The sequence below is a fragment of the Crinia signifera genome, chromosome 6 (assembly GCF_055691185.1).
Source record: "Crinia signifera chromosome 6, ASM5569118v1, whole genome shotgun sequence".
Classification (NCBI taxonomy): Eukaryota; Metazoa; Chordata; class Amphibia; order Anura; family Myobatrachidae; genus Crinia; species Crinia signifera.
In genome coordinates, this window is record NC_139222.1 from 24,297,135 (window position 1) to 24,311,381 (window position 14,247).

Sequence of the window (14,247 nt, forward strand, 5' to 3'; positions counted from 1 at the left end):
ACATAAGATTTTGTCAGACGGCACTTCAGATCTTGTCAGATAAATTGACTCAAATTGGATGAAATCTCACAAGTGTGTTAGGGGCCCTTTAGACAATCATACACTGAATAGGCTTAATCAGTTAACATTACTGAGTTTAGACAATTTGCAAAAAAAAAAAGTCTAAATGACTCAGTTAGACGGGCAAGGCAACGATAGGAGTTGACAGACGAAATGCTTTAGACTGTCTAAAGCTGGGGTAGCCAACCCTAGTCCTCGAGAGCTACCAACAGTGCATGTTTTGCAGGTCTCCTCACAGAATCACAAGTGAGCTAATTAGCTCCATCTGTGGATCTTTTAAAATGTGTCAGTGATTAATGAGTGCAGCAGCTAGGTTGTCTGGAAAATGTGAACTGTTGGTAGCTCTCGAGGGCTAGGGTTGGCTACCAATGGTCTAAAAAAATGATCATGAATAGTCCAATTCATCTAGACTTTTTTTCCAGGCAGTAAAAATGCTGTTTTAGACAGAATGGACCTAACGCCCATTATTTTGTCATCAATATGATTCCTTTATGGCAGAGATACATGGTAGATTTATGAAATGTATGTGATGGGAGAGCTCCTTACGTTCCACCCATCTGGTAGGAATTATGATAGTTGTCCTTTATATTAACAGCATGGCACAATGTTGCGATCTTGTGCCTATTTGTAAAGTTAGTATGGTGGAAAAGCTCTGTGTGTTCCACTCATCTAGTAGGATTAGAACAATTGCCCTTTATATTTCCACCATGAAACACTTTTGCAATATTCTGCAGATCACATTATCATTCCATATTTTGTGACAGTATTGGGTTTTTATGCTTCAGTTACCCTTTATATTAGTACTGTGCTGGGATATAATGTATCTTACACCAAATGGGCATGATAGCTTTATTCATATGTGGAATCTAGTACATAGTGCTATTCCTATTAGGAGCTGAATTACTCCTCTCTCCCGCTTGGCACTAGTACAAAGGTCTGATGCAAATTCCGCTTGGCACTAGTACAAAGGTCTGATGCAAATTCCCTTCAGACTGCAGCGAGTGTAATAGAGTCAAATATCACTTTCTGCAATGCTGGGTCTGTTCTAACATAAACTGTATTTTCCATCTGATTGACAATACATTTTAACTAGAGAATCACTTCTACAGCAAACCGACACGTGTTTCGCCAGAGAAGCTTTATCAAGGCTCCTCTATCTGATGTATCAGACTCTGATACCCTAATTCCTTACTAATGCTTTCCTGCCGTCATTCTGTATCCCCTCTCCATGATCCTCAGGGGTAGATTAATTAACCTCGGTGAAGTGATAAAGTATCTGGTTTTTATCACCAGCCAATCAGCTCCTAACTATGAAGTTACAGGCTTGGTTTGAAAAAAGACAGGTAGGAGCCGATTGGCCGGTGATAAAAACCAGACACTTTATCGCTTCACCAAGCTTAATGAATCTACCCCCCAGTCTCTCCGCTCTGTATCCCCTCTCTATGATCCTCAGTCTCTCCGCTCTGTATCCCCTCTCTATGATCCTCAGTCTCTCCTCTCTTTATACTCTCCCTATGATCCTCAGGCTCTCCGCTTTGTGTTACCCCTGTCTGTCAGCACGTCCACCTATAGGGGCCCATTTACTAACATTATTTTCCTAAACTAATATAATAAAGGGTGTTTTCACATTATATTAGTCTTACATGAATGTACGAGGGCTTTTGGAGCAGTGGTTGTCAAAAACTGTTCCAAACCCTTCAATTAGCATTTTTTTTAGTAAGCAGATCACATTTCCCATACTTATAATTGGAAACGCAATCTGGCAAAATGTACTATAATTGTTTTTATTTTATTATTGTATTTGGCCCTGTGGTAATATCACAGCTTCAGGTGGCAAATCACAGGGCTCAGATGTGAACTCTGGGCTTCTGCACAGCTCTCTCTGCTCCTAGGCAGAGAGAGCTGTGTGGTGACAGGGCCAGGGTGATCAGCTGTGTGTGTGTGTCTGATGTCACACAGGTTAATCACAGTGTAAAAAAAAACTACAAAATAAACCCCCATTAAAACCAATAAATCTTAGTTACCTCCCCAGGATCTGGGGATTGCTGCAAGTCTACAAGGCCTTCTGCTGTGCCGTGTCCCAGCGGCGTAACAATAGCACCGCAGCCCCCGCCACCGCGCGGGGGGGGGGGGGGGCGCTGTGCATGTGGGGGCGCCGGGGGCTGCGGTGCTATAGTTACAACCCCCCCCCCCCCAATCTCCCGCAGACTTAACTATCTCGCTGGTCCCGGCGGCTCCGTTCTTCTGCTGAGGACCACCACAAAATGGCCGCCCACCATTTTGTGGTGGTCCTCAGCAGAAGAACGGAGCTGCCGGGACCAGCGCGATATGTAAGGCTGCGGGGGATTGGGGGGGGGGGTTGTTTGCATGGGCGGCGGCCAAAACTTAGCTACGCCACTGCCGTGAATTTACTGCAAAGCGGTCGATTTACAGCACCAGGGGTTACAGGAGAAGGAAGCCCCGAAGACCGACAGCATTGCAGGTGCCAATCACTGGGAGTTGGTGAATATACCAGTGGGGGGGGGGGGGGCGCGGTGCATGGGCAAGGTGTAATCGTCACAGGGAGGGGGATCAGTTACTGCACTGCCCAGGCACCGTAGGGTTATATGTTACCAGCCGGGATATCTGACAACTTGGAAGCTCTCTGTGAGAAACCCGCATTGCAGCGGAAAAGCCGTTACATCATCAGGGAGATAAAGGGCTCTATACACCGGAGCAGCTGCTTTGTCTGTATACACAACTTGTCCAGCTACACCTCCATCTGACCCCCGATTAGGGAATAGTACATGCATTTGCACTGATAATTGGTACATTCATGCAATGTATTCAATTATCCCATTGTGAGTATGGCCGATATTACATAATATCACATATTACTGGCAGCTTACATGGCTGCTGTGACTGCACCTGCTGCAATGTGGATATAGCTTATATCTCATAGACTACAGTGTATTGCACTGCATAGACCCAGCCACAGTGACATGCAGACTGCATAGACCCAGCCACAGTGACCTGCAGACTGCATAGACCCAGCCACAGTGACCTGCAGACTGCATAGACCCAGCCACAGTGACATGCAGACTGCATAGACCCAGCCACAGTGACCTGCAGACTGCATAGACCCAGCCACAGTGACATGCAGACTGCATAGACCCAGCCACAGTGACATGCAGACTGCATAGACCCAGCCACAGTGACCTGCAGACTGCATAGACCCAGCCACAGTGACCTGCAGACTGCATAGACCCAGCCACAGTGACATGCAGACTGCATAGACCCAGCCACAGTGACATGCAGACTGAGGGGAGTCACATTTCCCAGCTAGTACTATGGGACAGGAACCCACATAAGCCAGTGACACTGTGCAGCCAGTCACTTCTTTTACACACTATACACGTGGCAGCACAGTAGCTGTGGGCTACACTAGCAGCATGTCCTAGTCACTGGTTACCACTACTCCAGCTGGAATATAATAGGGGCTGATGGCTCCTGATGTAGGAGATACACCAGAGAGTGTGGGGAGGAGACTGGTCAGTTCTCTGGGCTGGTAACACACAGTAACATGATGTGAGGGGGAGAGCAGGAGTATAATAGGGGCTGATGGCTCCTGATGTATGAGATACACCAGAGAGTGTGTGGAGGAGACTGGTCATATATCTGGGCTGGTAACACACAGTGACATGATGTGAGGGGGAGAGCAGGAGTATAATAGGGGCTGATGGCTCCTGATGTATGAGATACACCAGAGAGTGTGTGGAGGAGACTGGTCATATATCTGGGCTGGTAACACACAGTGACATGATGTGAGGGGGAGAGCAGGAGTATAATAGGGGCTGATGGCTCCTGATGTATGAGATACACCAGAGAGTGTGTGGAGGAGACTGGTCATATATCTGGGCTGGTAACACACAGTGACATGATGTGAGGGGGAGAGCAGGAGTATAATAGGGGCTGATGGCTACTGATGTATGAGATACACCAGAGAGTGTGGGGAGGAGACTGGTCAGATCTCTGGGCTGGTAACACACAGTGACATGATGTGAGGGGGAGAGCAGGAGTATAATAGGGGCTGATGGCACCTGATGTATGAGATACACCAGAGAGTGCGGGGAGGAGACTGGTCAGATCTCTGGGCTGGTAACACACAGTGACATGATGTGAGGGGAGAGCAGGAGTATAATAGGGGCTGATGGCACCTGATGTATGAGATACACCAGAGAGTGCGGGGAGGAGACTGGTCAGATCTCTGGGCTGGTAACACACAGTGACATGATGTGAGTGGGAGAGCAGGAGTATAATAGGGGCTGATGGCTACTGATGTATGAGATACACCAGAGAGTGTGGGGAGGAGACTGGTCAGATCTCTGGGCTGGTAACACACAGTGACATGATGTGAGTGGGAGAGCAGGAGTATAATAGGGGCTGATGGCTACTGATGTATGAGATACACCAGAGAGTGTGGGGAGGAGACTGGTCAGATCTCTGGGCTGGTAACACACAGTGACATGATGTGAGGGGGAGAGCAGGAGTATAATAGGGACTGATGGCACCTGATGTAGGAGATACACCAGAGAGTGCGGGGAGGAGACTGGTCAGATCTCTGGGCTGGTAACACACAGTGACATGATGTGAGGGGAGAGCAGGAGTATAATAGGGGCTGATGGCACCTGATGTATGAGATACACCAGAGAGTGCGGGGAGGAGACTGGTCAGATCTCTGGGCTGGTAACACACAGTGACATGATGTGAGGGGGAGAGCAGGAGTATAATAGGGGCTGATGGCTACTGATGTATGAAATACACCAGAGAGTGTGGGGAGGAGACTGGTCAGATCTCTGGGCTGGTAACACACAGTGACATGATGTGAGGGGGAGAGCAGGAGTATAATAGGGGCTGATGGCTACTGATGTATGAGATACACCAGAAAGTGTGGGGAGGAGACTGGTCAGATCTCTGGGCTGGTAACACACAGTGACATGATGTGAGGGGGAGAGCAGGAGTATAATAGGGGCTGATGGCTCCTGATGTATGAGATACACCAGAGAGTGTGTGGAGGAGACTGGTCATATATCTGGGCTGGTAACACACAGTGACATGATGTGAGGGGGAGAGCAGGAGTATAATAGGGGCTGATGGCTACTGATGTATGAGATACACCAGAGAGTGTGGGGAGGAGACTGGTCAGATCTCTGGGCTGGTAACACACAGTGACATGATGTGAGGGGGAGAGCAGGAGTATAATAGGGGCTGATGGCACCTGATGTATGAGATACACCAGAGAGTGCGGGGAGGAGACTGGTCAGATCTCTGGGCTGGTAACACACAGTGACATGATGTGAGGGGAGAGCAGGAGTATAATAGGGGCTGATGGCACCTGATGTATGAGATACACCAGAGAGTGCGGGGAGGAGACTGGTCAGATCTCTGGGCTGGTAACACACAGTGACATGATGTGAGTGGGAGAGCAGGAGTATAATAGGGGCTGATGGCTACTGATGTATGAGATACACCAGAGAGTGTGGGGAGGAGACTGGTCAGATCTCTGGGCTGGTAACACACAGTGACATGATGTGAGTGGGAGAGCAGGAGTATAATAGGGGCTGATGGCTACTGATGTATGAGATACACCAGAGAGTGTGGGGAGGAGACTGGTCAGATCTCTGGGCTGGTAACACACAGTGACATGATGTGAGGGGGAGAGCAGGAGTATAATAGGGACTGATGGCACCTGATGTAGGAGATACACCAGAGAGTGCGGGGAGGAGACTGGTCAGATCTCTGGGCTGGTAACACACAGTGACATGATGTGAGGGGAGAGCAGGAGTATAATAGGGGCTGATGGCACCTGATGTATGAGATACACCAGAGAGTGCGGGGAGGAGACTGGTCAGATCTCTGGGCTGGTAACACACAGTGACATGATGTGAGGGGGAGAGCAGGAGTATAATAGGGGCTGATGGCTACTGATGTATGAAATACACCAGAGAGTGTGGGGAGGAGACTGGTCAGATCTCTGGGCTGGTAACACACAGTGACATGATGTGAGGGGAGAGCAGGAGTATAATAGGGGCTGATGGCTCCTGATGTATGAGATACACCAGAGAGTGTGGGGAGGAGACTGGTCAGATCTCTGGGCTGGTAACACACAGTGACATGATGTGAGGGGAGAGCAGGAGTATAATAGGGGCTGATGGCTCCTGATGTATGATATACACCAGAGAGTGCAGGGAGGAGACCGGTCAGACCTCTGGGCTGGTAACACACAGTGACATGATGTGAGGGGGAGAGCAGGAGTATAATAGGGGCTGATGGCTCCTGATGTATGAGATACACCAGAGAGTGTGGGGAGGAGACTGGTCAGACCTCTGGGCTGGTAACACACAGTGACATGATGTGAGGGGGAGAGCAGGAGTATAATAGGGGCTGATGGCTCCTGATGTATGAGATACACCAGAGAGTGTAGGGAGGAGACTGGTCAGATCTCTGGGCTGGTAACACACAGTGACATGATGTGAGGGGGAGAGCAGGAGTATAATAGGGGCTGATGGCTCCTGATGTATGAGATACACCAGAGAGTGCGGGGAGGAGACTGGTCAGATCTCTGGGCTGGTAACACACAGTGACATGATGTGAGGGGAGAGCAGGAGTATAATAGGGGCTGATGGCTCCTGATGTATGAGATACACCAGAGAGTGTGGGGAGGTGACTGGTCAGATCCCTGGGCTGGTAACACACAGTGACATGATGTGAGGGGGAGAGCAGGAGTATAATAGGGGCTGATGGCTCTGGACTCCCCCACTAGGCAGATACATTCCCCTCATTAGTTTGGTCTGACAGAGGAGGGTGTAGGATAAGAGAAAGCTGTATTGGCAGAACAAAAGTAATCTGTAATAAGTGATTATTCCTCACCTATGCTCCTCTATACAATGCAGATCACCCCCCATATATGTATATTTTGTTTCTGTACCTTTTTCCTTATCTTTCACATAAGTATCTTCACCTTCTGCCTTAATATCAGTCACATCCGTCTCTTCTCCCTCTGTAGCTTCTGCCTTAATATCAGTCACATCCGTCTCTTCTCCCTCTGTAGCTTCTGCCTTAATATCAGACACATCCGTCTCTTCTCCCTCTGTATCTTCTGCCTTAATGTCAGTCACATCCGTCTCTTCTCCCTTTATTTCTTCTACGTTAAGATTAGACAAATCTTCACACTGGACCTAAAAAATACCACATTACTGCTGCAGTTCTTATAGTGACAGTCACTTTGAAATTTTGAGGAGACCCTAATTTCCACCTACCTGATACTCCTGTGGGGCCCTGTGTGTCTCCTCTGTACAATGCTGGAAATACAGAGGACATCTCTCTGGGGTATCTCTGTTACTGGGCCCATCTGTAGGAGAAACACAGTGACTGAGGACATTGTATATATGTGATTATCCTGGGAATACAGAGGCTGGGGACATCTCTCTGGGGTATCTCTGTTACTGGGCCCATCTGTAGTAGACACACAGTGACTGAGGACATGGTATATATGTGATTATCCTGGGAATACAGAGGCCGGGGACATCTCTCTGGGGTATCTGTTACTGTGCCCATCTGTAGGAGACACGCAGTGACTGAGGACATGGTATATATGTGATTATCCTGGGAATACAGAGGACGGGACATCTCTCTGGGTATCTCTGTTAGTGGGCCCATCTGTAGGAGAAACACAGTGACTGAGGACATTGTATATATGTGATTATCCTGGGAATACAGAGGCTGGGGACATCTCTCTGGGGTATCTCTGTTACTGGGCCCATCTGTAGTAGACACACAGTGACTGAGGACATGGTATATATGTGATTATCCTGGGAATACAGAGGCCGGGGACATCTCTCTGGGGTATCTGTTACTGTGCCCATCTGTAGGAGACACGCAGTGACTGAGGACATGGTATATATGTGATTATCCTGGGAATACAGAGGACGGGACATCTCTCTGGGTATCTCTGTTACTGGGCCCATCTGTAGGAGACACACAGTGACTGAGGACATGGTATATATGTGATTATCCTGGGAATACAGAGGACGGGGACATCTCTCTGGGGTATCTCTGTTACTGGCCCCATCTGTAGGAGACACACAGTGACTGAGGACATTGTATATATGTGATTATCCTGGGAATACAGAGGACGGGGACATCTCTCTGGGGTATCTCTGTTACTGGGCCCATCTGTAGGAGACACACAGTGACTGAGGACATGGTATATATGTGATTATCCTGGGAATACAGAGGCCGAGGACATCTCTCTGGGGTATCTCTGTTACTGGGCCCATCTGTAGTAGACACACAGTGACTGAGGACATTGTAAAAGAAAGAATAGTGGAATATCTTAAATTAAACAACTTACGTTTCCTAGAACGGCGCCGACTAAGCAATTTTCTTAGTGGGCTATTCTGCGTAGGGAAATCGCATCGCAGGGGCCATTTTAGTGCCATGCGATGTGAGATGCGATTTTTCAAGTAATTTATTCACTGCTATGTGTGCCCCAGGGCATTGCATCTCCCGCAAAATCGTATGCGATTTTATAGGGTGTGCGATGCCATTACATTAGGTATACAATAATATGATTGTATGTCCTAAAAAATAGGTTTAACGCACCCCCCCCCCCCCCCCCCCCCAAAGCGTGGCGAGCGCAGCGGAAAGCGTCCTCCGACTCAAATTTATATATTGTGGCGAGCGCAGCGAGCCCGAAGAGTAGCGAGCGCAGCGAGCCCAGCAAGGGGCAGCGGAATACATGTAAAGTAATCCGAGTCCGCTCGCCTCGCTGCGCTCGCCACACTATATAAAATCCACTCCACGCCGACGTGGATAGTGGGGGGTATGAAAAAGTCGGAGGACGCGTTCCGCTGCGCTCGCCACGCTTCGGGGTGGCGTGGATAGTGGGGGTGGTTGCGTAAAACCTATTTTTTAGGACATACAATCATATTATTGTATACCTAATGTAATGGCATCGCACACCCTATAAAATCGCAAAGAGCTTTGAAAAAATTACATTATAATGGCCCATGCGATGCGAATTTCCTACGGTGCCGTACAAAAATCTGGGCGCCATTCTAGGAAACAAGTACCGACTTTTTTGACTCCGTGACCAAAATAATAGATGAAGGGGGGGGTGGGGCTGTAGATGTGGCATATCTAGACTTTAGTAAGGCATTTGACACTGTCCCACATCGCAGGCTGCTAAATAAACTTGAAAGTGTGGGATTGGATTATAAAACAATTAAATGGATAAGAACCTGGTTGCAGGATAGGAAACAGACAGTTGTAGTAAATGGAGTGCATTCTATGGATGCCAGTGGAGTACCCCAGGGATCTGTACTTGGACCGGTGCTCTTTAATATCTTTGTTAGTGACATTGCAAATGGTATTGAAGGGAAAGCAAGGATTATACTCACGATAATACCTTTTCTTGGGAGTACTTCATGGCAGCCATTACATTGGGTTCATCCCTCTCTCTCTCTCCCAATTAGACAGGTAGTTTTTTCCCCCCAGGATCTAGCTCCTCCTCTTCCTCTCCCTATAGAGCTGAGCACCTCCCTCTTATCCTTAGTCTTTGAATGTCTCCGCCCAGATCTTAGGGAAAAAACACAAACCGGGAGGGCTAAAAAATATAGGCTGCCATGAAGTACTCCGAAGAAAAGGTATTATCGTGAGTATAATCCTTGCTTTCTCCTTCATACTTCATGGCAGCCATTACATTGGGATGTACCAAAGCAGCAGGGAGGGTTATACAATACCTCATGCCAACGCTTGTCTCAAAACTTCACCTCTAAACCGCACTTCCGCCACATCCAGGGCGTAATGCTTGGAAAACGTGTGTAGAGAGGACCAGGTGGCTGCTTGGCATATCTCTCTGGCTGACACATTCGCCTCTCTCGCCCATGAAACCGACATTGCCCTTGTTGAGTGTGCTTTAATACCCTCAGGTACTGGACGGCCTACTTTCTTGTAGGAAAAAGAAATAACTTCTCTAAGCCAACTTGAAATTGTTTGTTTTGCTGGGACGAATCCTTTCTTCGCACCCTGCGGAATCACAAATAAATGTTCTGTCTGTCTGAAAGCTGCAGACCTGTCTAGATAAATTTTGATGGCTCTAACCACATCTAAGGTGTGTAGATTTTCTTCCTTCTTACTTGACGGATTCGGATAGAAGCATGGTAATACGATTTCCTGATTCAGATGGAATGATGATATTACCTTGGGCAGGAAGGAGTGTTTGGTCCTAAGGACCACTCTGTCCGGAAATATCTTCAGATATTGGTCTTGAATACACAAGGCTTGAAGTTCACCAACTCTTCTGGCCGATGCGATAGCCACTAGGAAGGCTACTTTCCATGTCAAAGATTGGCTCTATCTAATGGCTCAAATGGCACCAACATGAGACCGTTCAGGACTAAATTAATGTCCCATTGGGGAACCATAGACCTAATTCTTGGACGAATTATTTTAATAGTTTGGCAAAATCTCTTTACCAGACTATGCTCACCAAGTTTTCAGTCCAATAATATACTTAAATCCGAAATATGCACTTTCAGCGTGGACACTGCTAACCCCTTGTTGAAGCCGTCACATAGGAATTGCAGATCATGTGATGTGTTTGCTTTGGGAAATTTAAATTTGTCTTTAGACCACTTCGCAAATATTCTCCAGACTCTGTAGTAGATGGCTTCTTTCTAGCTTGAAGAAGTATTTCAATCACCTCAGGAGCCAGATTCTTCTCCTTCAATTGTTGCCTTTCAATTTCCACGCCGTCAATGATAACTTCTGAGGTTCTTGACATCTGACCGGGCCATGAGAGAGAAGGTCCACTGATACTGGCAGGAACAAGGGCTCCGCTACCGCCATACTCTCCAACATCGGGAACCAAGGCCCTTCTGGGCCAGAATGGCAGGACTATTATCACTTGACACTTCTCTTGACGTCTATCTCTGGTCGACCGAAATGATCTACTATCAGTTGGAACACCGACTCCTTCAACTCCCATTCGCCTGGAATTAACATATTGCGACTCAAGAAATCTGCTACTTTCTTTTCTTCTCCTGGAACATGCAATGCTGATATTGACTGGAAATTTACATCAGCCCACGTCATTATGCTCTTTACTTCTTCTATCAATATATGACTCCTTGTTCCCCCCTGTCGATTGATATAAGAGACAGTTGTAGCGTTGTCTGAGAAAACGCAAACGTGAGCCCCTTTGATGTTTTCTGCGATGTTATCGCTTGCCAAACTGATCTCAACTCTCTGTGGTTGGATGATAGCTCTTTTTCTTGAGGTGACCATCTTCCCTGGCATGTTTCTCCTAGGCCGTGCGCCCTCCAACCTGTGGCGCTGGCATCCGTGGTAATCACTTCATACCTTGGACTCTCTAGTGATAATTTTCTTTCAGTAACTCATACTCCCACCATGCAAGAGATTCTTTTATTGCGTCTGGAATCTTTCTTTTCTGATCCAGCGATATGTGATTCCTGGTGTACTTAAGTAGAAACCATTGCAACGGCCTCATTCTCCATCTTGCCCATGGAGAAACATCTACCGCAGAAGCCATCATACCTAGTAGACTCATTGCCATCCTTATAGATACTCGAGGATTGCTGTAAACTACCGAAATCATCTGCTGAATTTTCTCGCATCTTTTTTCTGACAAAGATATTTGGAATGACCCTGTGTCTATCAGGAACTGAATTTTTTGAGAAGGAATGAGCCTACTTTTTTCCCAATTGACCAACCATCCGTGGTCTTGAAGGAATTTGATGGTATAATCCCTTGCCGCAATTATCTCGTCTTCTGACTGAGCTGCAATCAAGATATTGTCTAAGTATGCCCATTTCATGATCTTTTGTTTCCTTTTCTGCTTTTGACAGAGGAATTCTGGAACTTAAAAACCTTGCCAACCTTGGCCTTGAAATAAACTCCAAACGGTATCCCGTGGTAACCACCTCTAAAACCCATCTGTCCCGGATGGTCCGATCCCAGACAGGAGCAAACTCTAGGAGCCTTCCTGCCACTGGGATTTGTTCCACGGGACACACAGCGTCCCTGTTTCTGACTAGTCCCAAACTTTCGCCTCTTTTCTTGATGGACTGGCGAAAAAATGCCCGGGTCGTACCTGAGGCATATCGGTCACAAAACGGCCTACCAGGCCTATATGACCTGGCTGGTCTGTATGACTGCCTACCAGAATAAGAAGGAAACTTGCCCCTTCTGTCCTGAGGCAGCCTTTCGGATTTGCCGGCCCGACATCCTCCGAATCATCTGAACCAGCTTGCTTCCGAACAGAAAGGCACCTTCACATGGAAGCGTTGCTAATTTATTTTTGGAATGGGAATCAGCCGCCCATGATCTTAGCCACAGGCCTTCTGGCCACTACACCTGATGTCAAGGATTTAGCAGAAAAGACAGATACATCCAATGACGCTTCACAGATATAGTCCACAGCAAGTTGGACCTGTGCAAGATTTTTACTAATCTGTTCACGTGAGGTTCTGTCTTGCAGGTCATCCTGCAATGAAGCACACCAAATTCTCAGCGCCCTAGAAGGAGATGCTATGGCTACTCCAGACTTCATGGAAACAGATGTCGAAATATGTAACCTCTTTAATGCACTCTCTATTCTTTTCTCTATTGCATCCTTAACGGACACCCAGTCCTCTAACGGTATGGTTGTACGTGTAGTGACTTCAGAAACGGCCGCTTCAATCTTAGGAATGCCACACCATTTTAAAAAGTCCTCATTCTCAATGGGAAACATTTTCTCGATTCTTTTGAAAGACCCGACTCTTTTATCCACATTACTCCACTCTTTCGTTAATATGTCCTTAACGACCTTATGCCCTGGAAAACATCTGCCGTTCTTTGATCTGTCCTCAAATAAGGCATCAAACTCTGTTTTCACCGCTTGTTTGTAATTCAGAGTTTTATAGAGGTTCTTCAAAACCACTTCAACTAATTCCAGGTTAAATAAACGCTCGTCATCAATAACTTCTCCTGACTCAGCACTGGAATCAACTGAGGCATTATCATCAGCACAAACAACAGCTGATCCACAATCGTCATCTCTGTCTGAATTGGTCTGTGATCTAGACCTTTTGCTACTAGTGAACTCTTCTTTAGTTACAAAGTTATTTTTCACCCAATCCATCAAATTAGAAATTGGAGAAGACACAGAAGACCCCGACTCTTTCTTCTTAAGGCACTCAAAACATCTTCACCAACAAATGATTTGTCACATGCTGGGCAACTCTTATTAGCCTTTTTCTTGCCAACTTTCTTTTTGGCAACCAAAGGCACACTACAATAGAAAGAAGATACACTAACTATATTTTCCACCTCAGCAAAAAATAATGAACAAATCCTCAGAGAGGACTTACCTGGGCAGCGGTACAGTTTGCTTAGGAGAGGCATCCTCCATGTTGTGGCAGCGCTAGTTCACCTAGAGCAATAAACAGAACCAGCAGCGCCTATTACACCGGCCAGGCGCTAGAAATACAGCCACTTCCGATATTTGGAACGCACGCGGCCTGCTAATGGAACGCAGACCGCGTGTAGGCGCGCCGGAAGTGCGAGTAACCTTCCTCCGGCGCTGGCTACGCGGAAGCATTACAAGACACCGCCGGGAGCAGTGACCATGCCAGAGACGCTGATGCTGCCTCCCCCCCTTGTTTCCATAGCTCCGGGACCCACCGCTGGAGACAGACATGTGCAGGCCGGACACAGAGCAACGCCGCCGGCCACGCACCGTGGGTGAGTCAGTATGCAATACTGATTGCCTGACTGGCATTCTTTCCTAGGGTAAAGCACCGCCAATCCCCATAGCATACCCGGGAAGGGAGGGGGGGTAAAGAAAGATCCATGCCGCCGGCCCGGATCCATAAAAAAAGGGTAAGGCACCGCCAATCCCCATAGCATACCCAGGAAGGGGGGGGGGGGGAAGAAAGATCCATGCCGCCGGCCCGGATCCATAAAAAAAGGGTAAGGCACCGCCATCCCAATGCTGCCCAGGTTTCAGCAGCATACTGAAATTTCTCCTATACTAACACTAATCTAACTACCTGCTTACAGATAGAGGAGACAGGAAAAAGACTACGGATAAGAGGGAGGTGCTCAGCTATATAGGATATGGAAGAGGAGGAGTTAGATCCT

The 14,247-nt window shown here is 47.4% G+C and overlaps 1 protein-coding gene across 7 annotated transcripts in view; it reads right to left on the reverse strand.

Annotated features, from left to right (window-relative positions):
* The window catches only part of LOC146010146 (uncharacterized), an 85,168-nt gene that overhangs the window by 25,894 nt on the left and 45,027 nt on the right, over positions 1-14,247 (reverse strand). For 6 of the 7 annotated variants that reach the window (XM_083151095.1, XM_083151094.1, XM_083151098.1 and 3 more), the window contains 2 exons: positions 7,359-7,450; positions 7,028-7,277 (listed from right to left, as the gene is read on the reverse strand). In XM_083151095.1, the coding sequence (XP_083007221.1) occupies positions 7,028-7,277; positions 7,359-7,450 (342 nt within the window). The remainder of the gene's footprint in view (positions 1-7,027; positions 7,278-7,358; positions 7,451-14,247) is intronic. The other variant, XM_083151097.1, reaches the window with a different exon arrangement.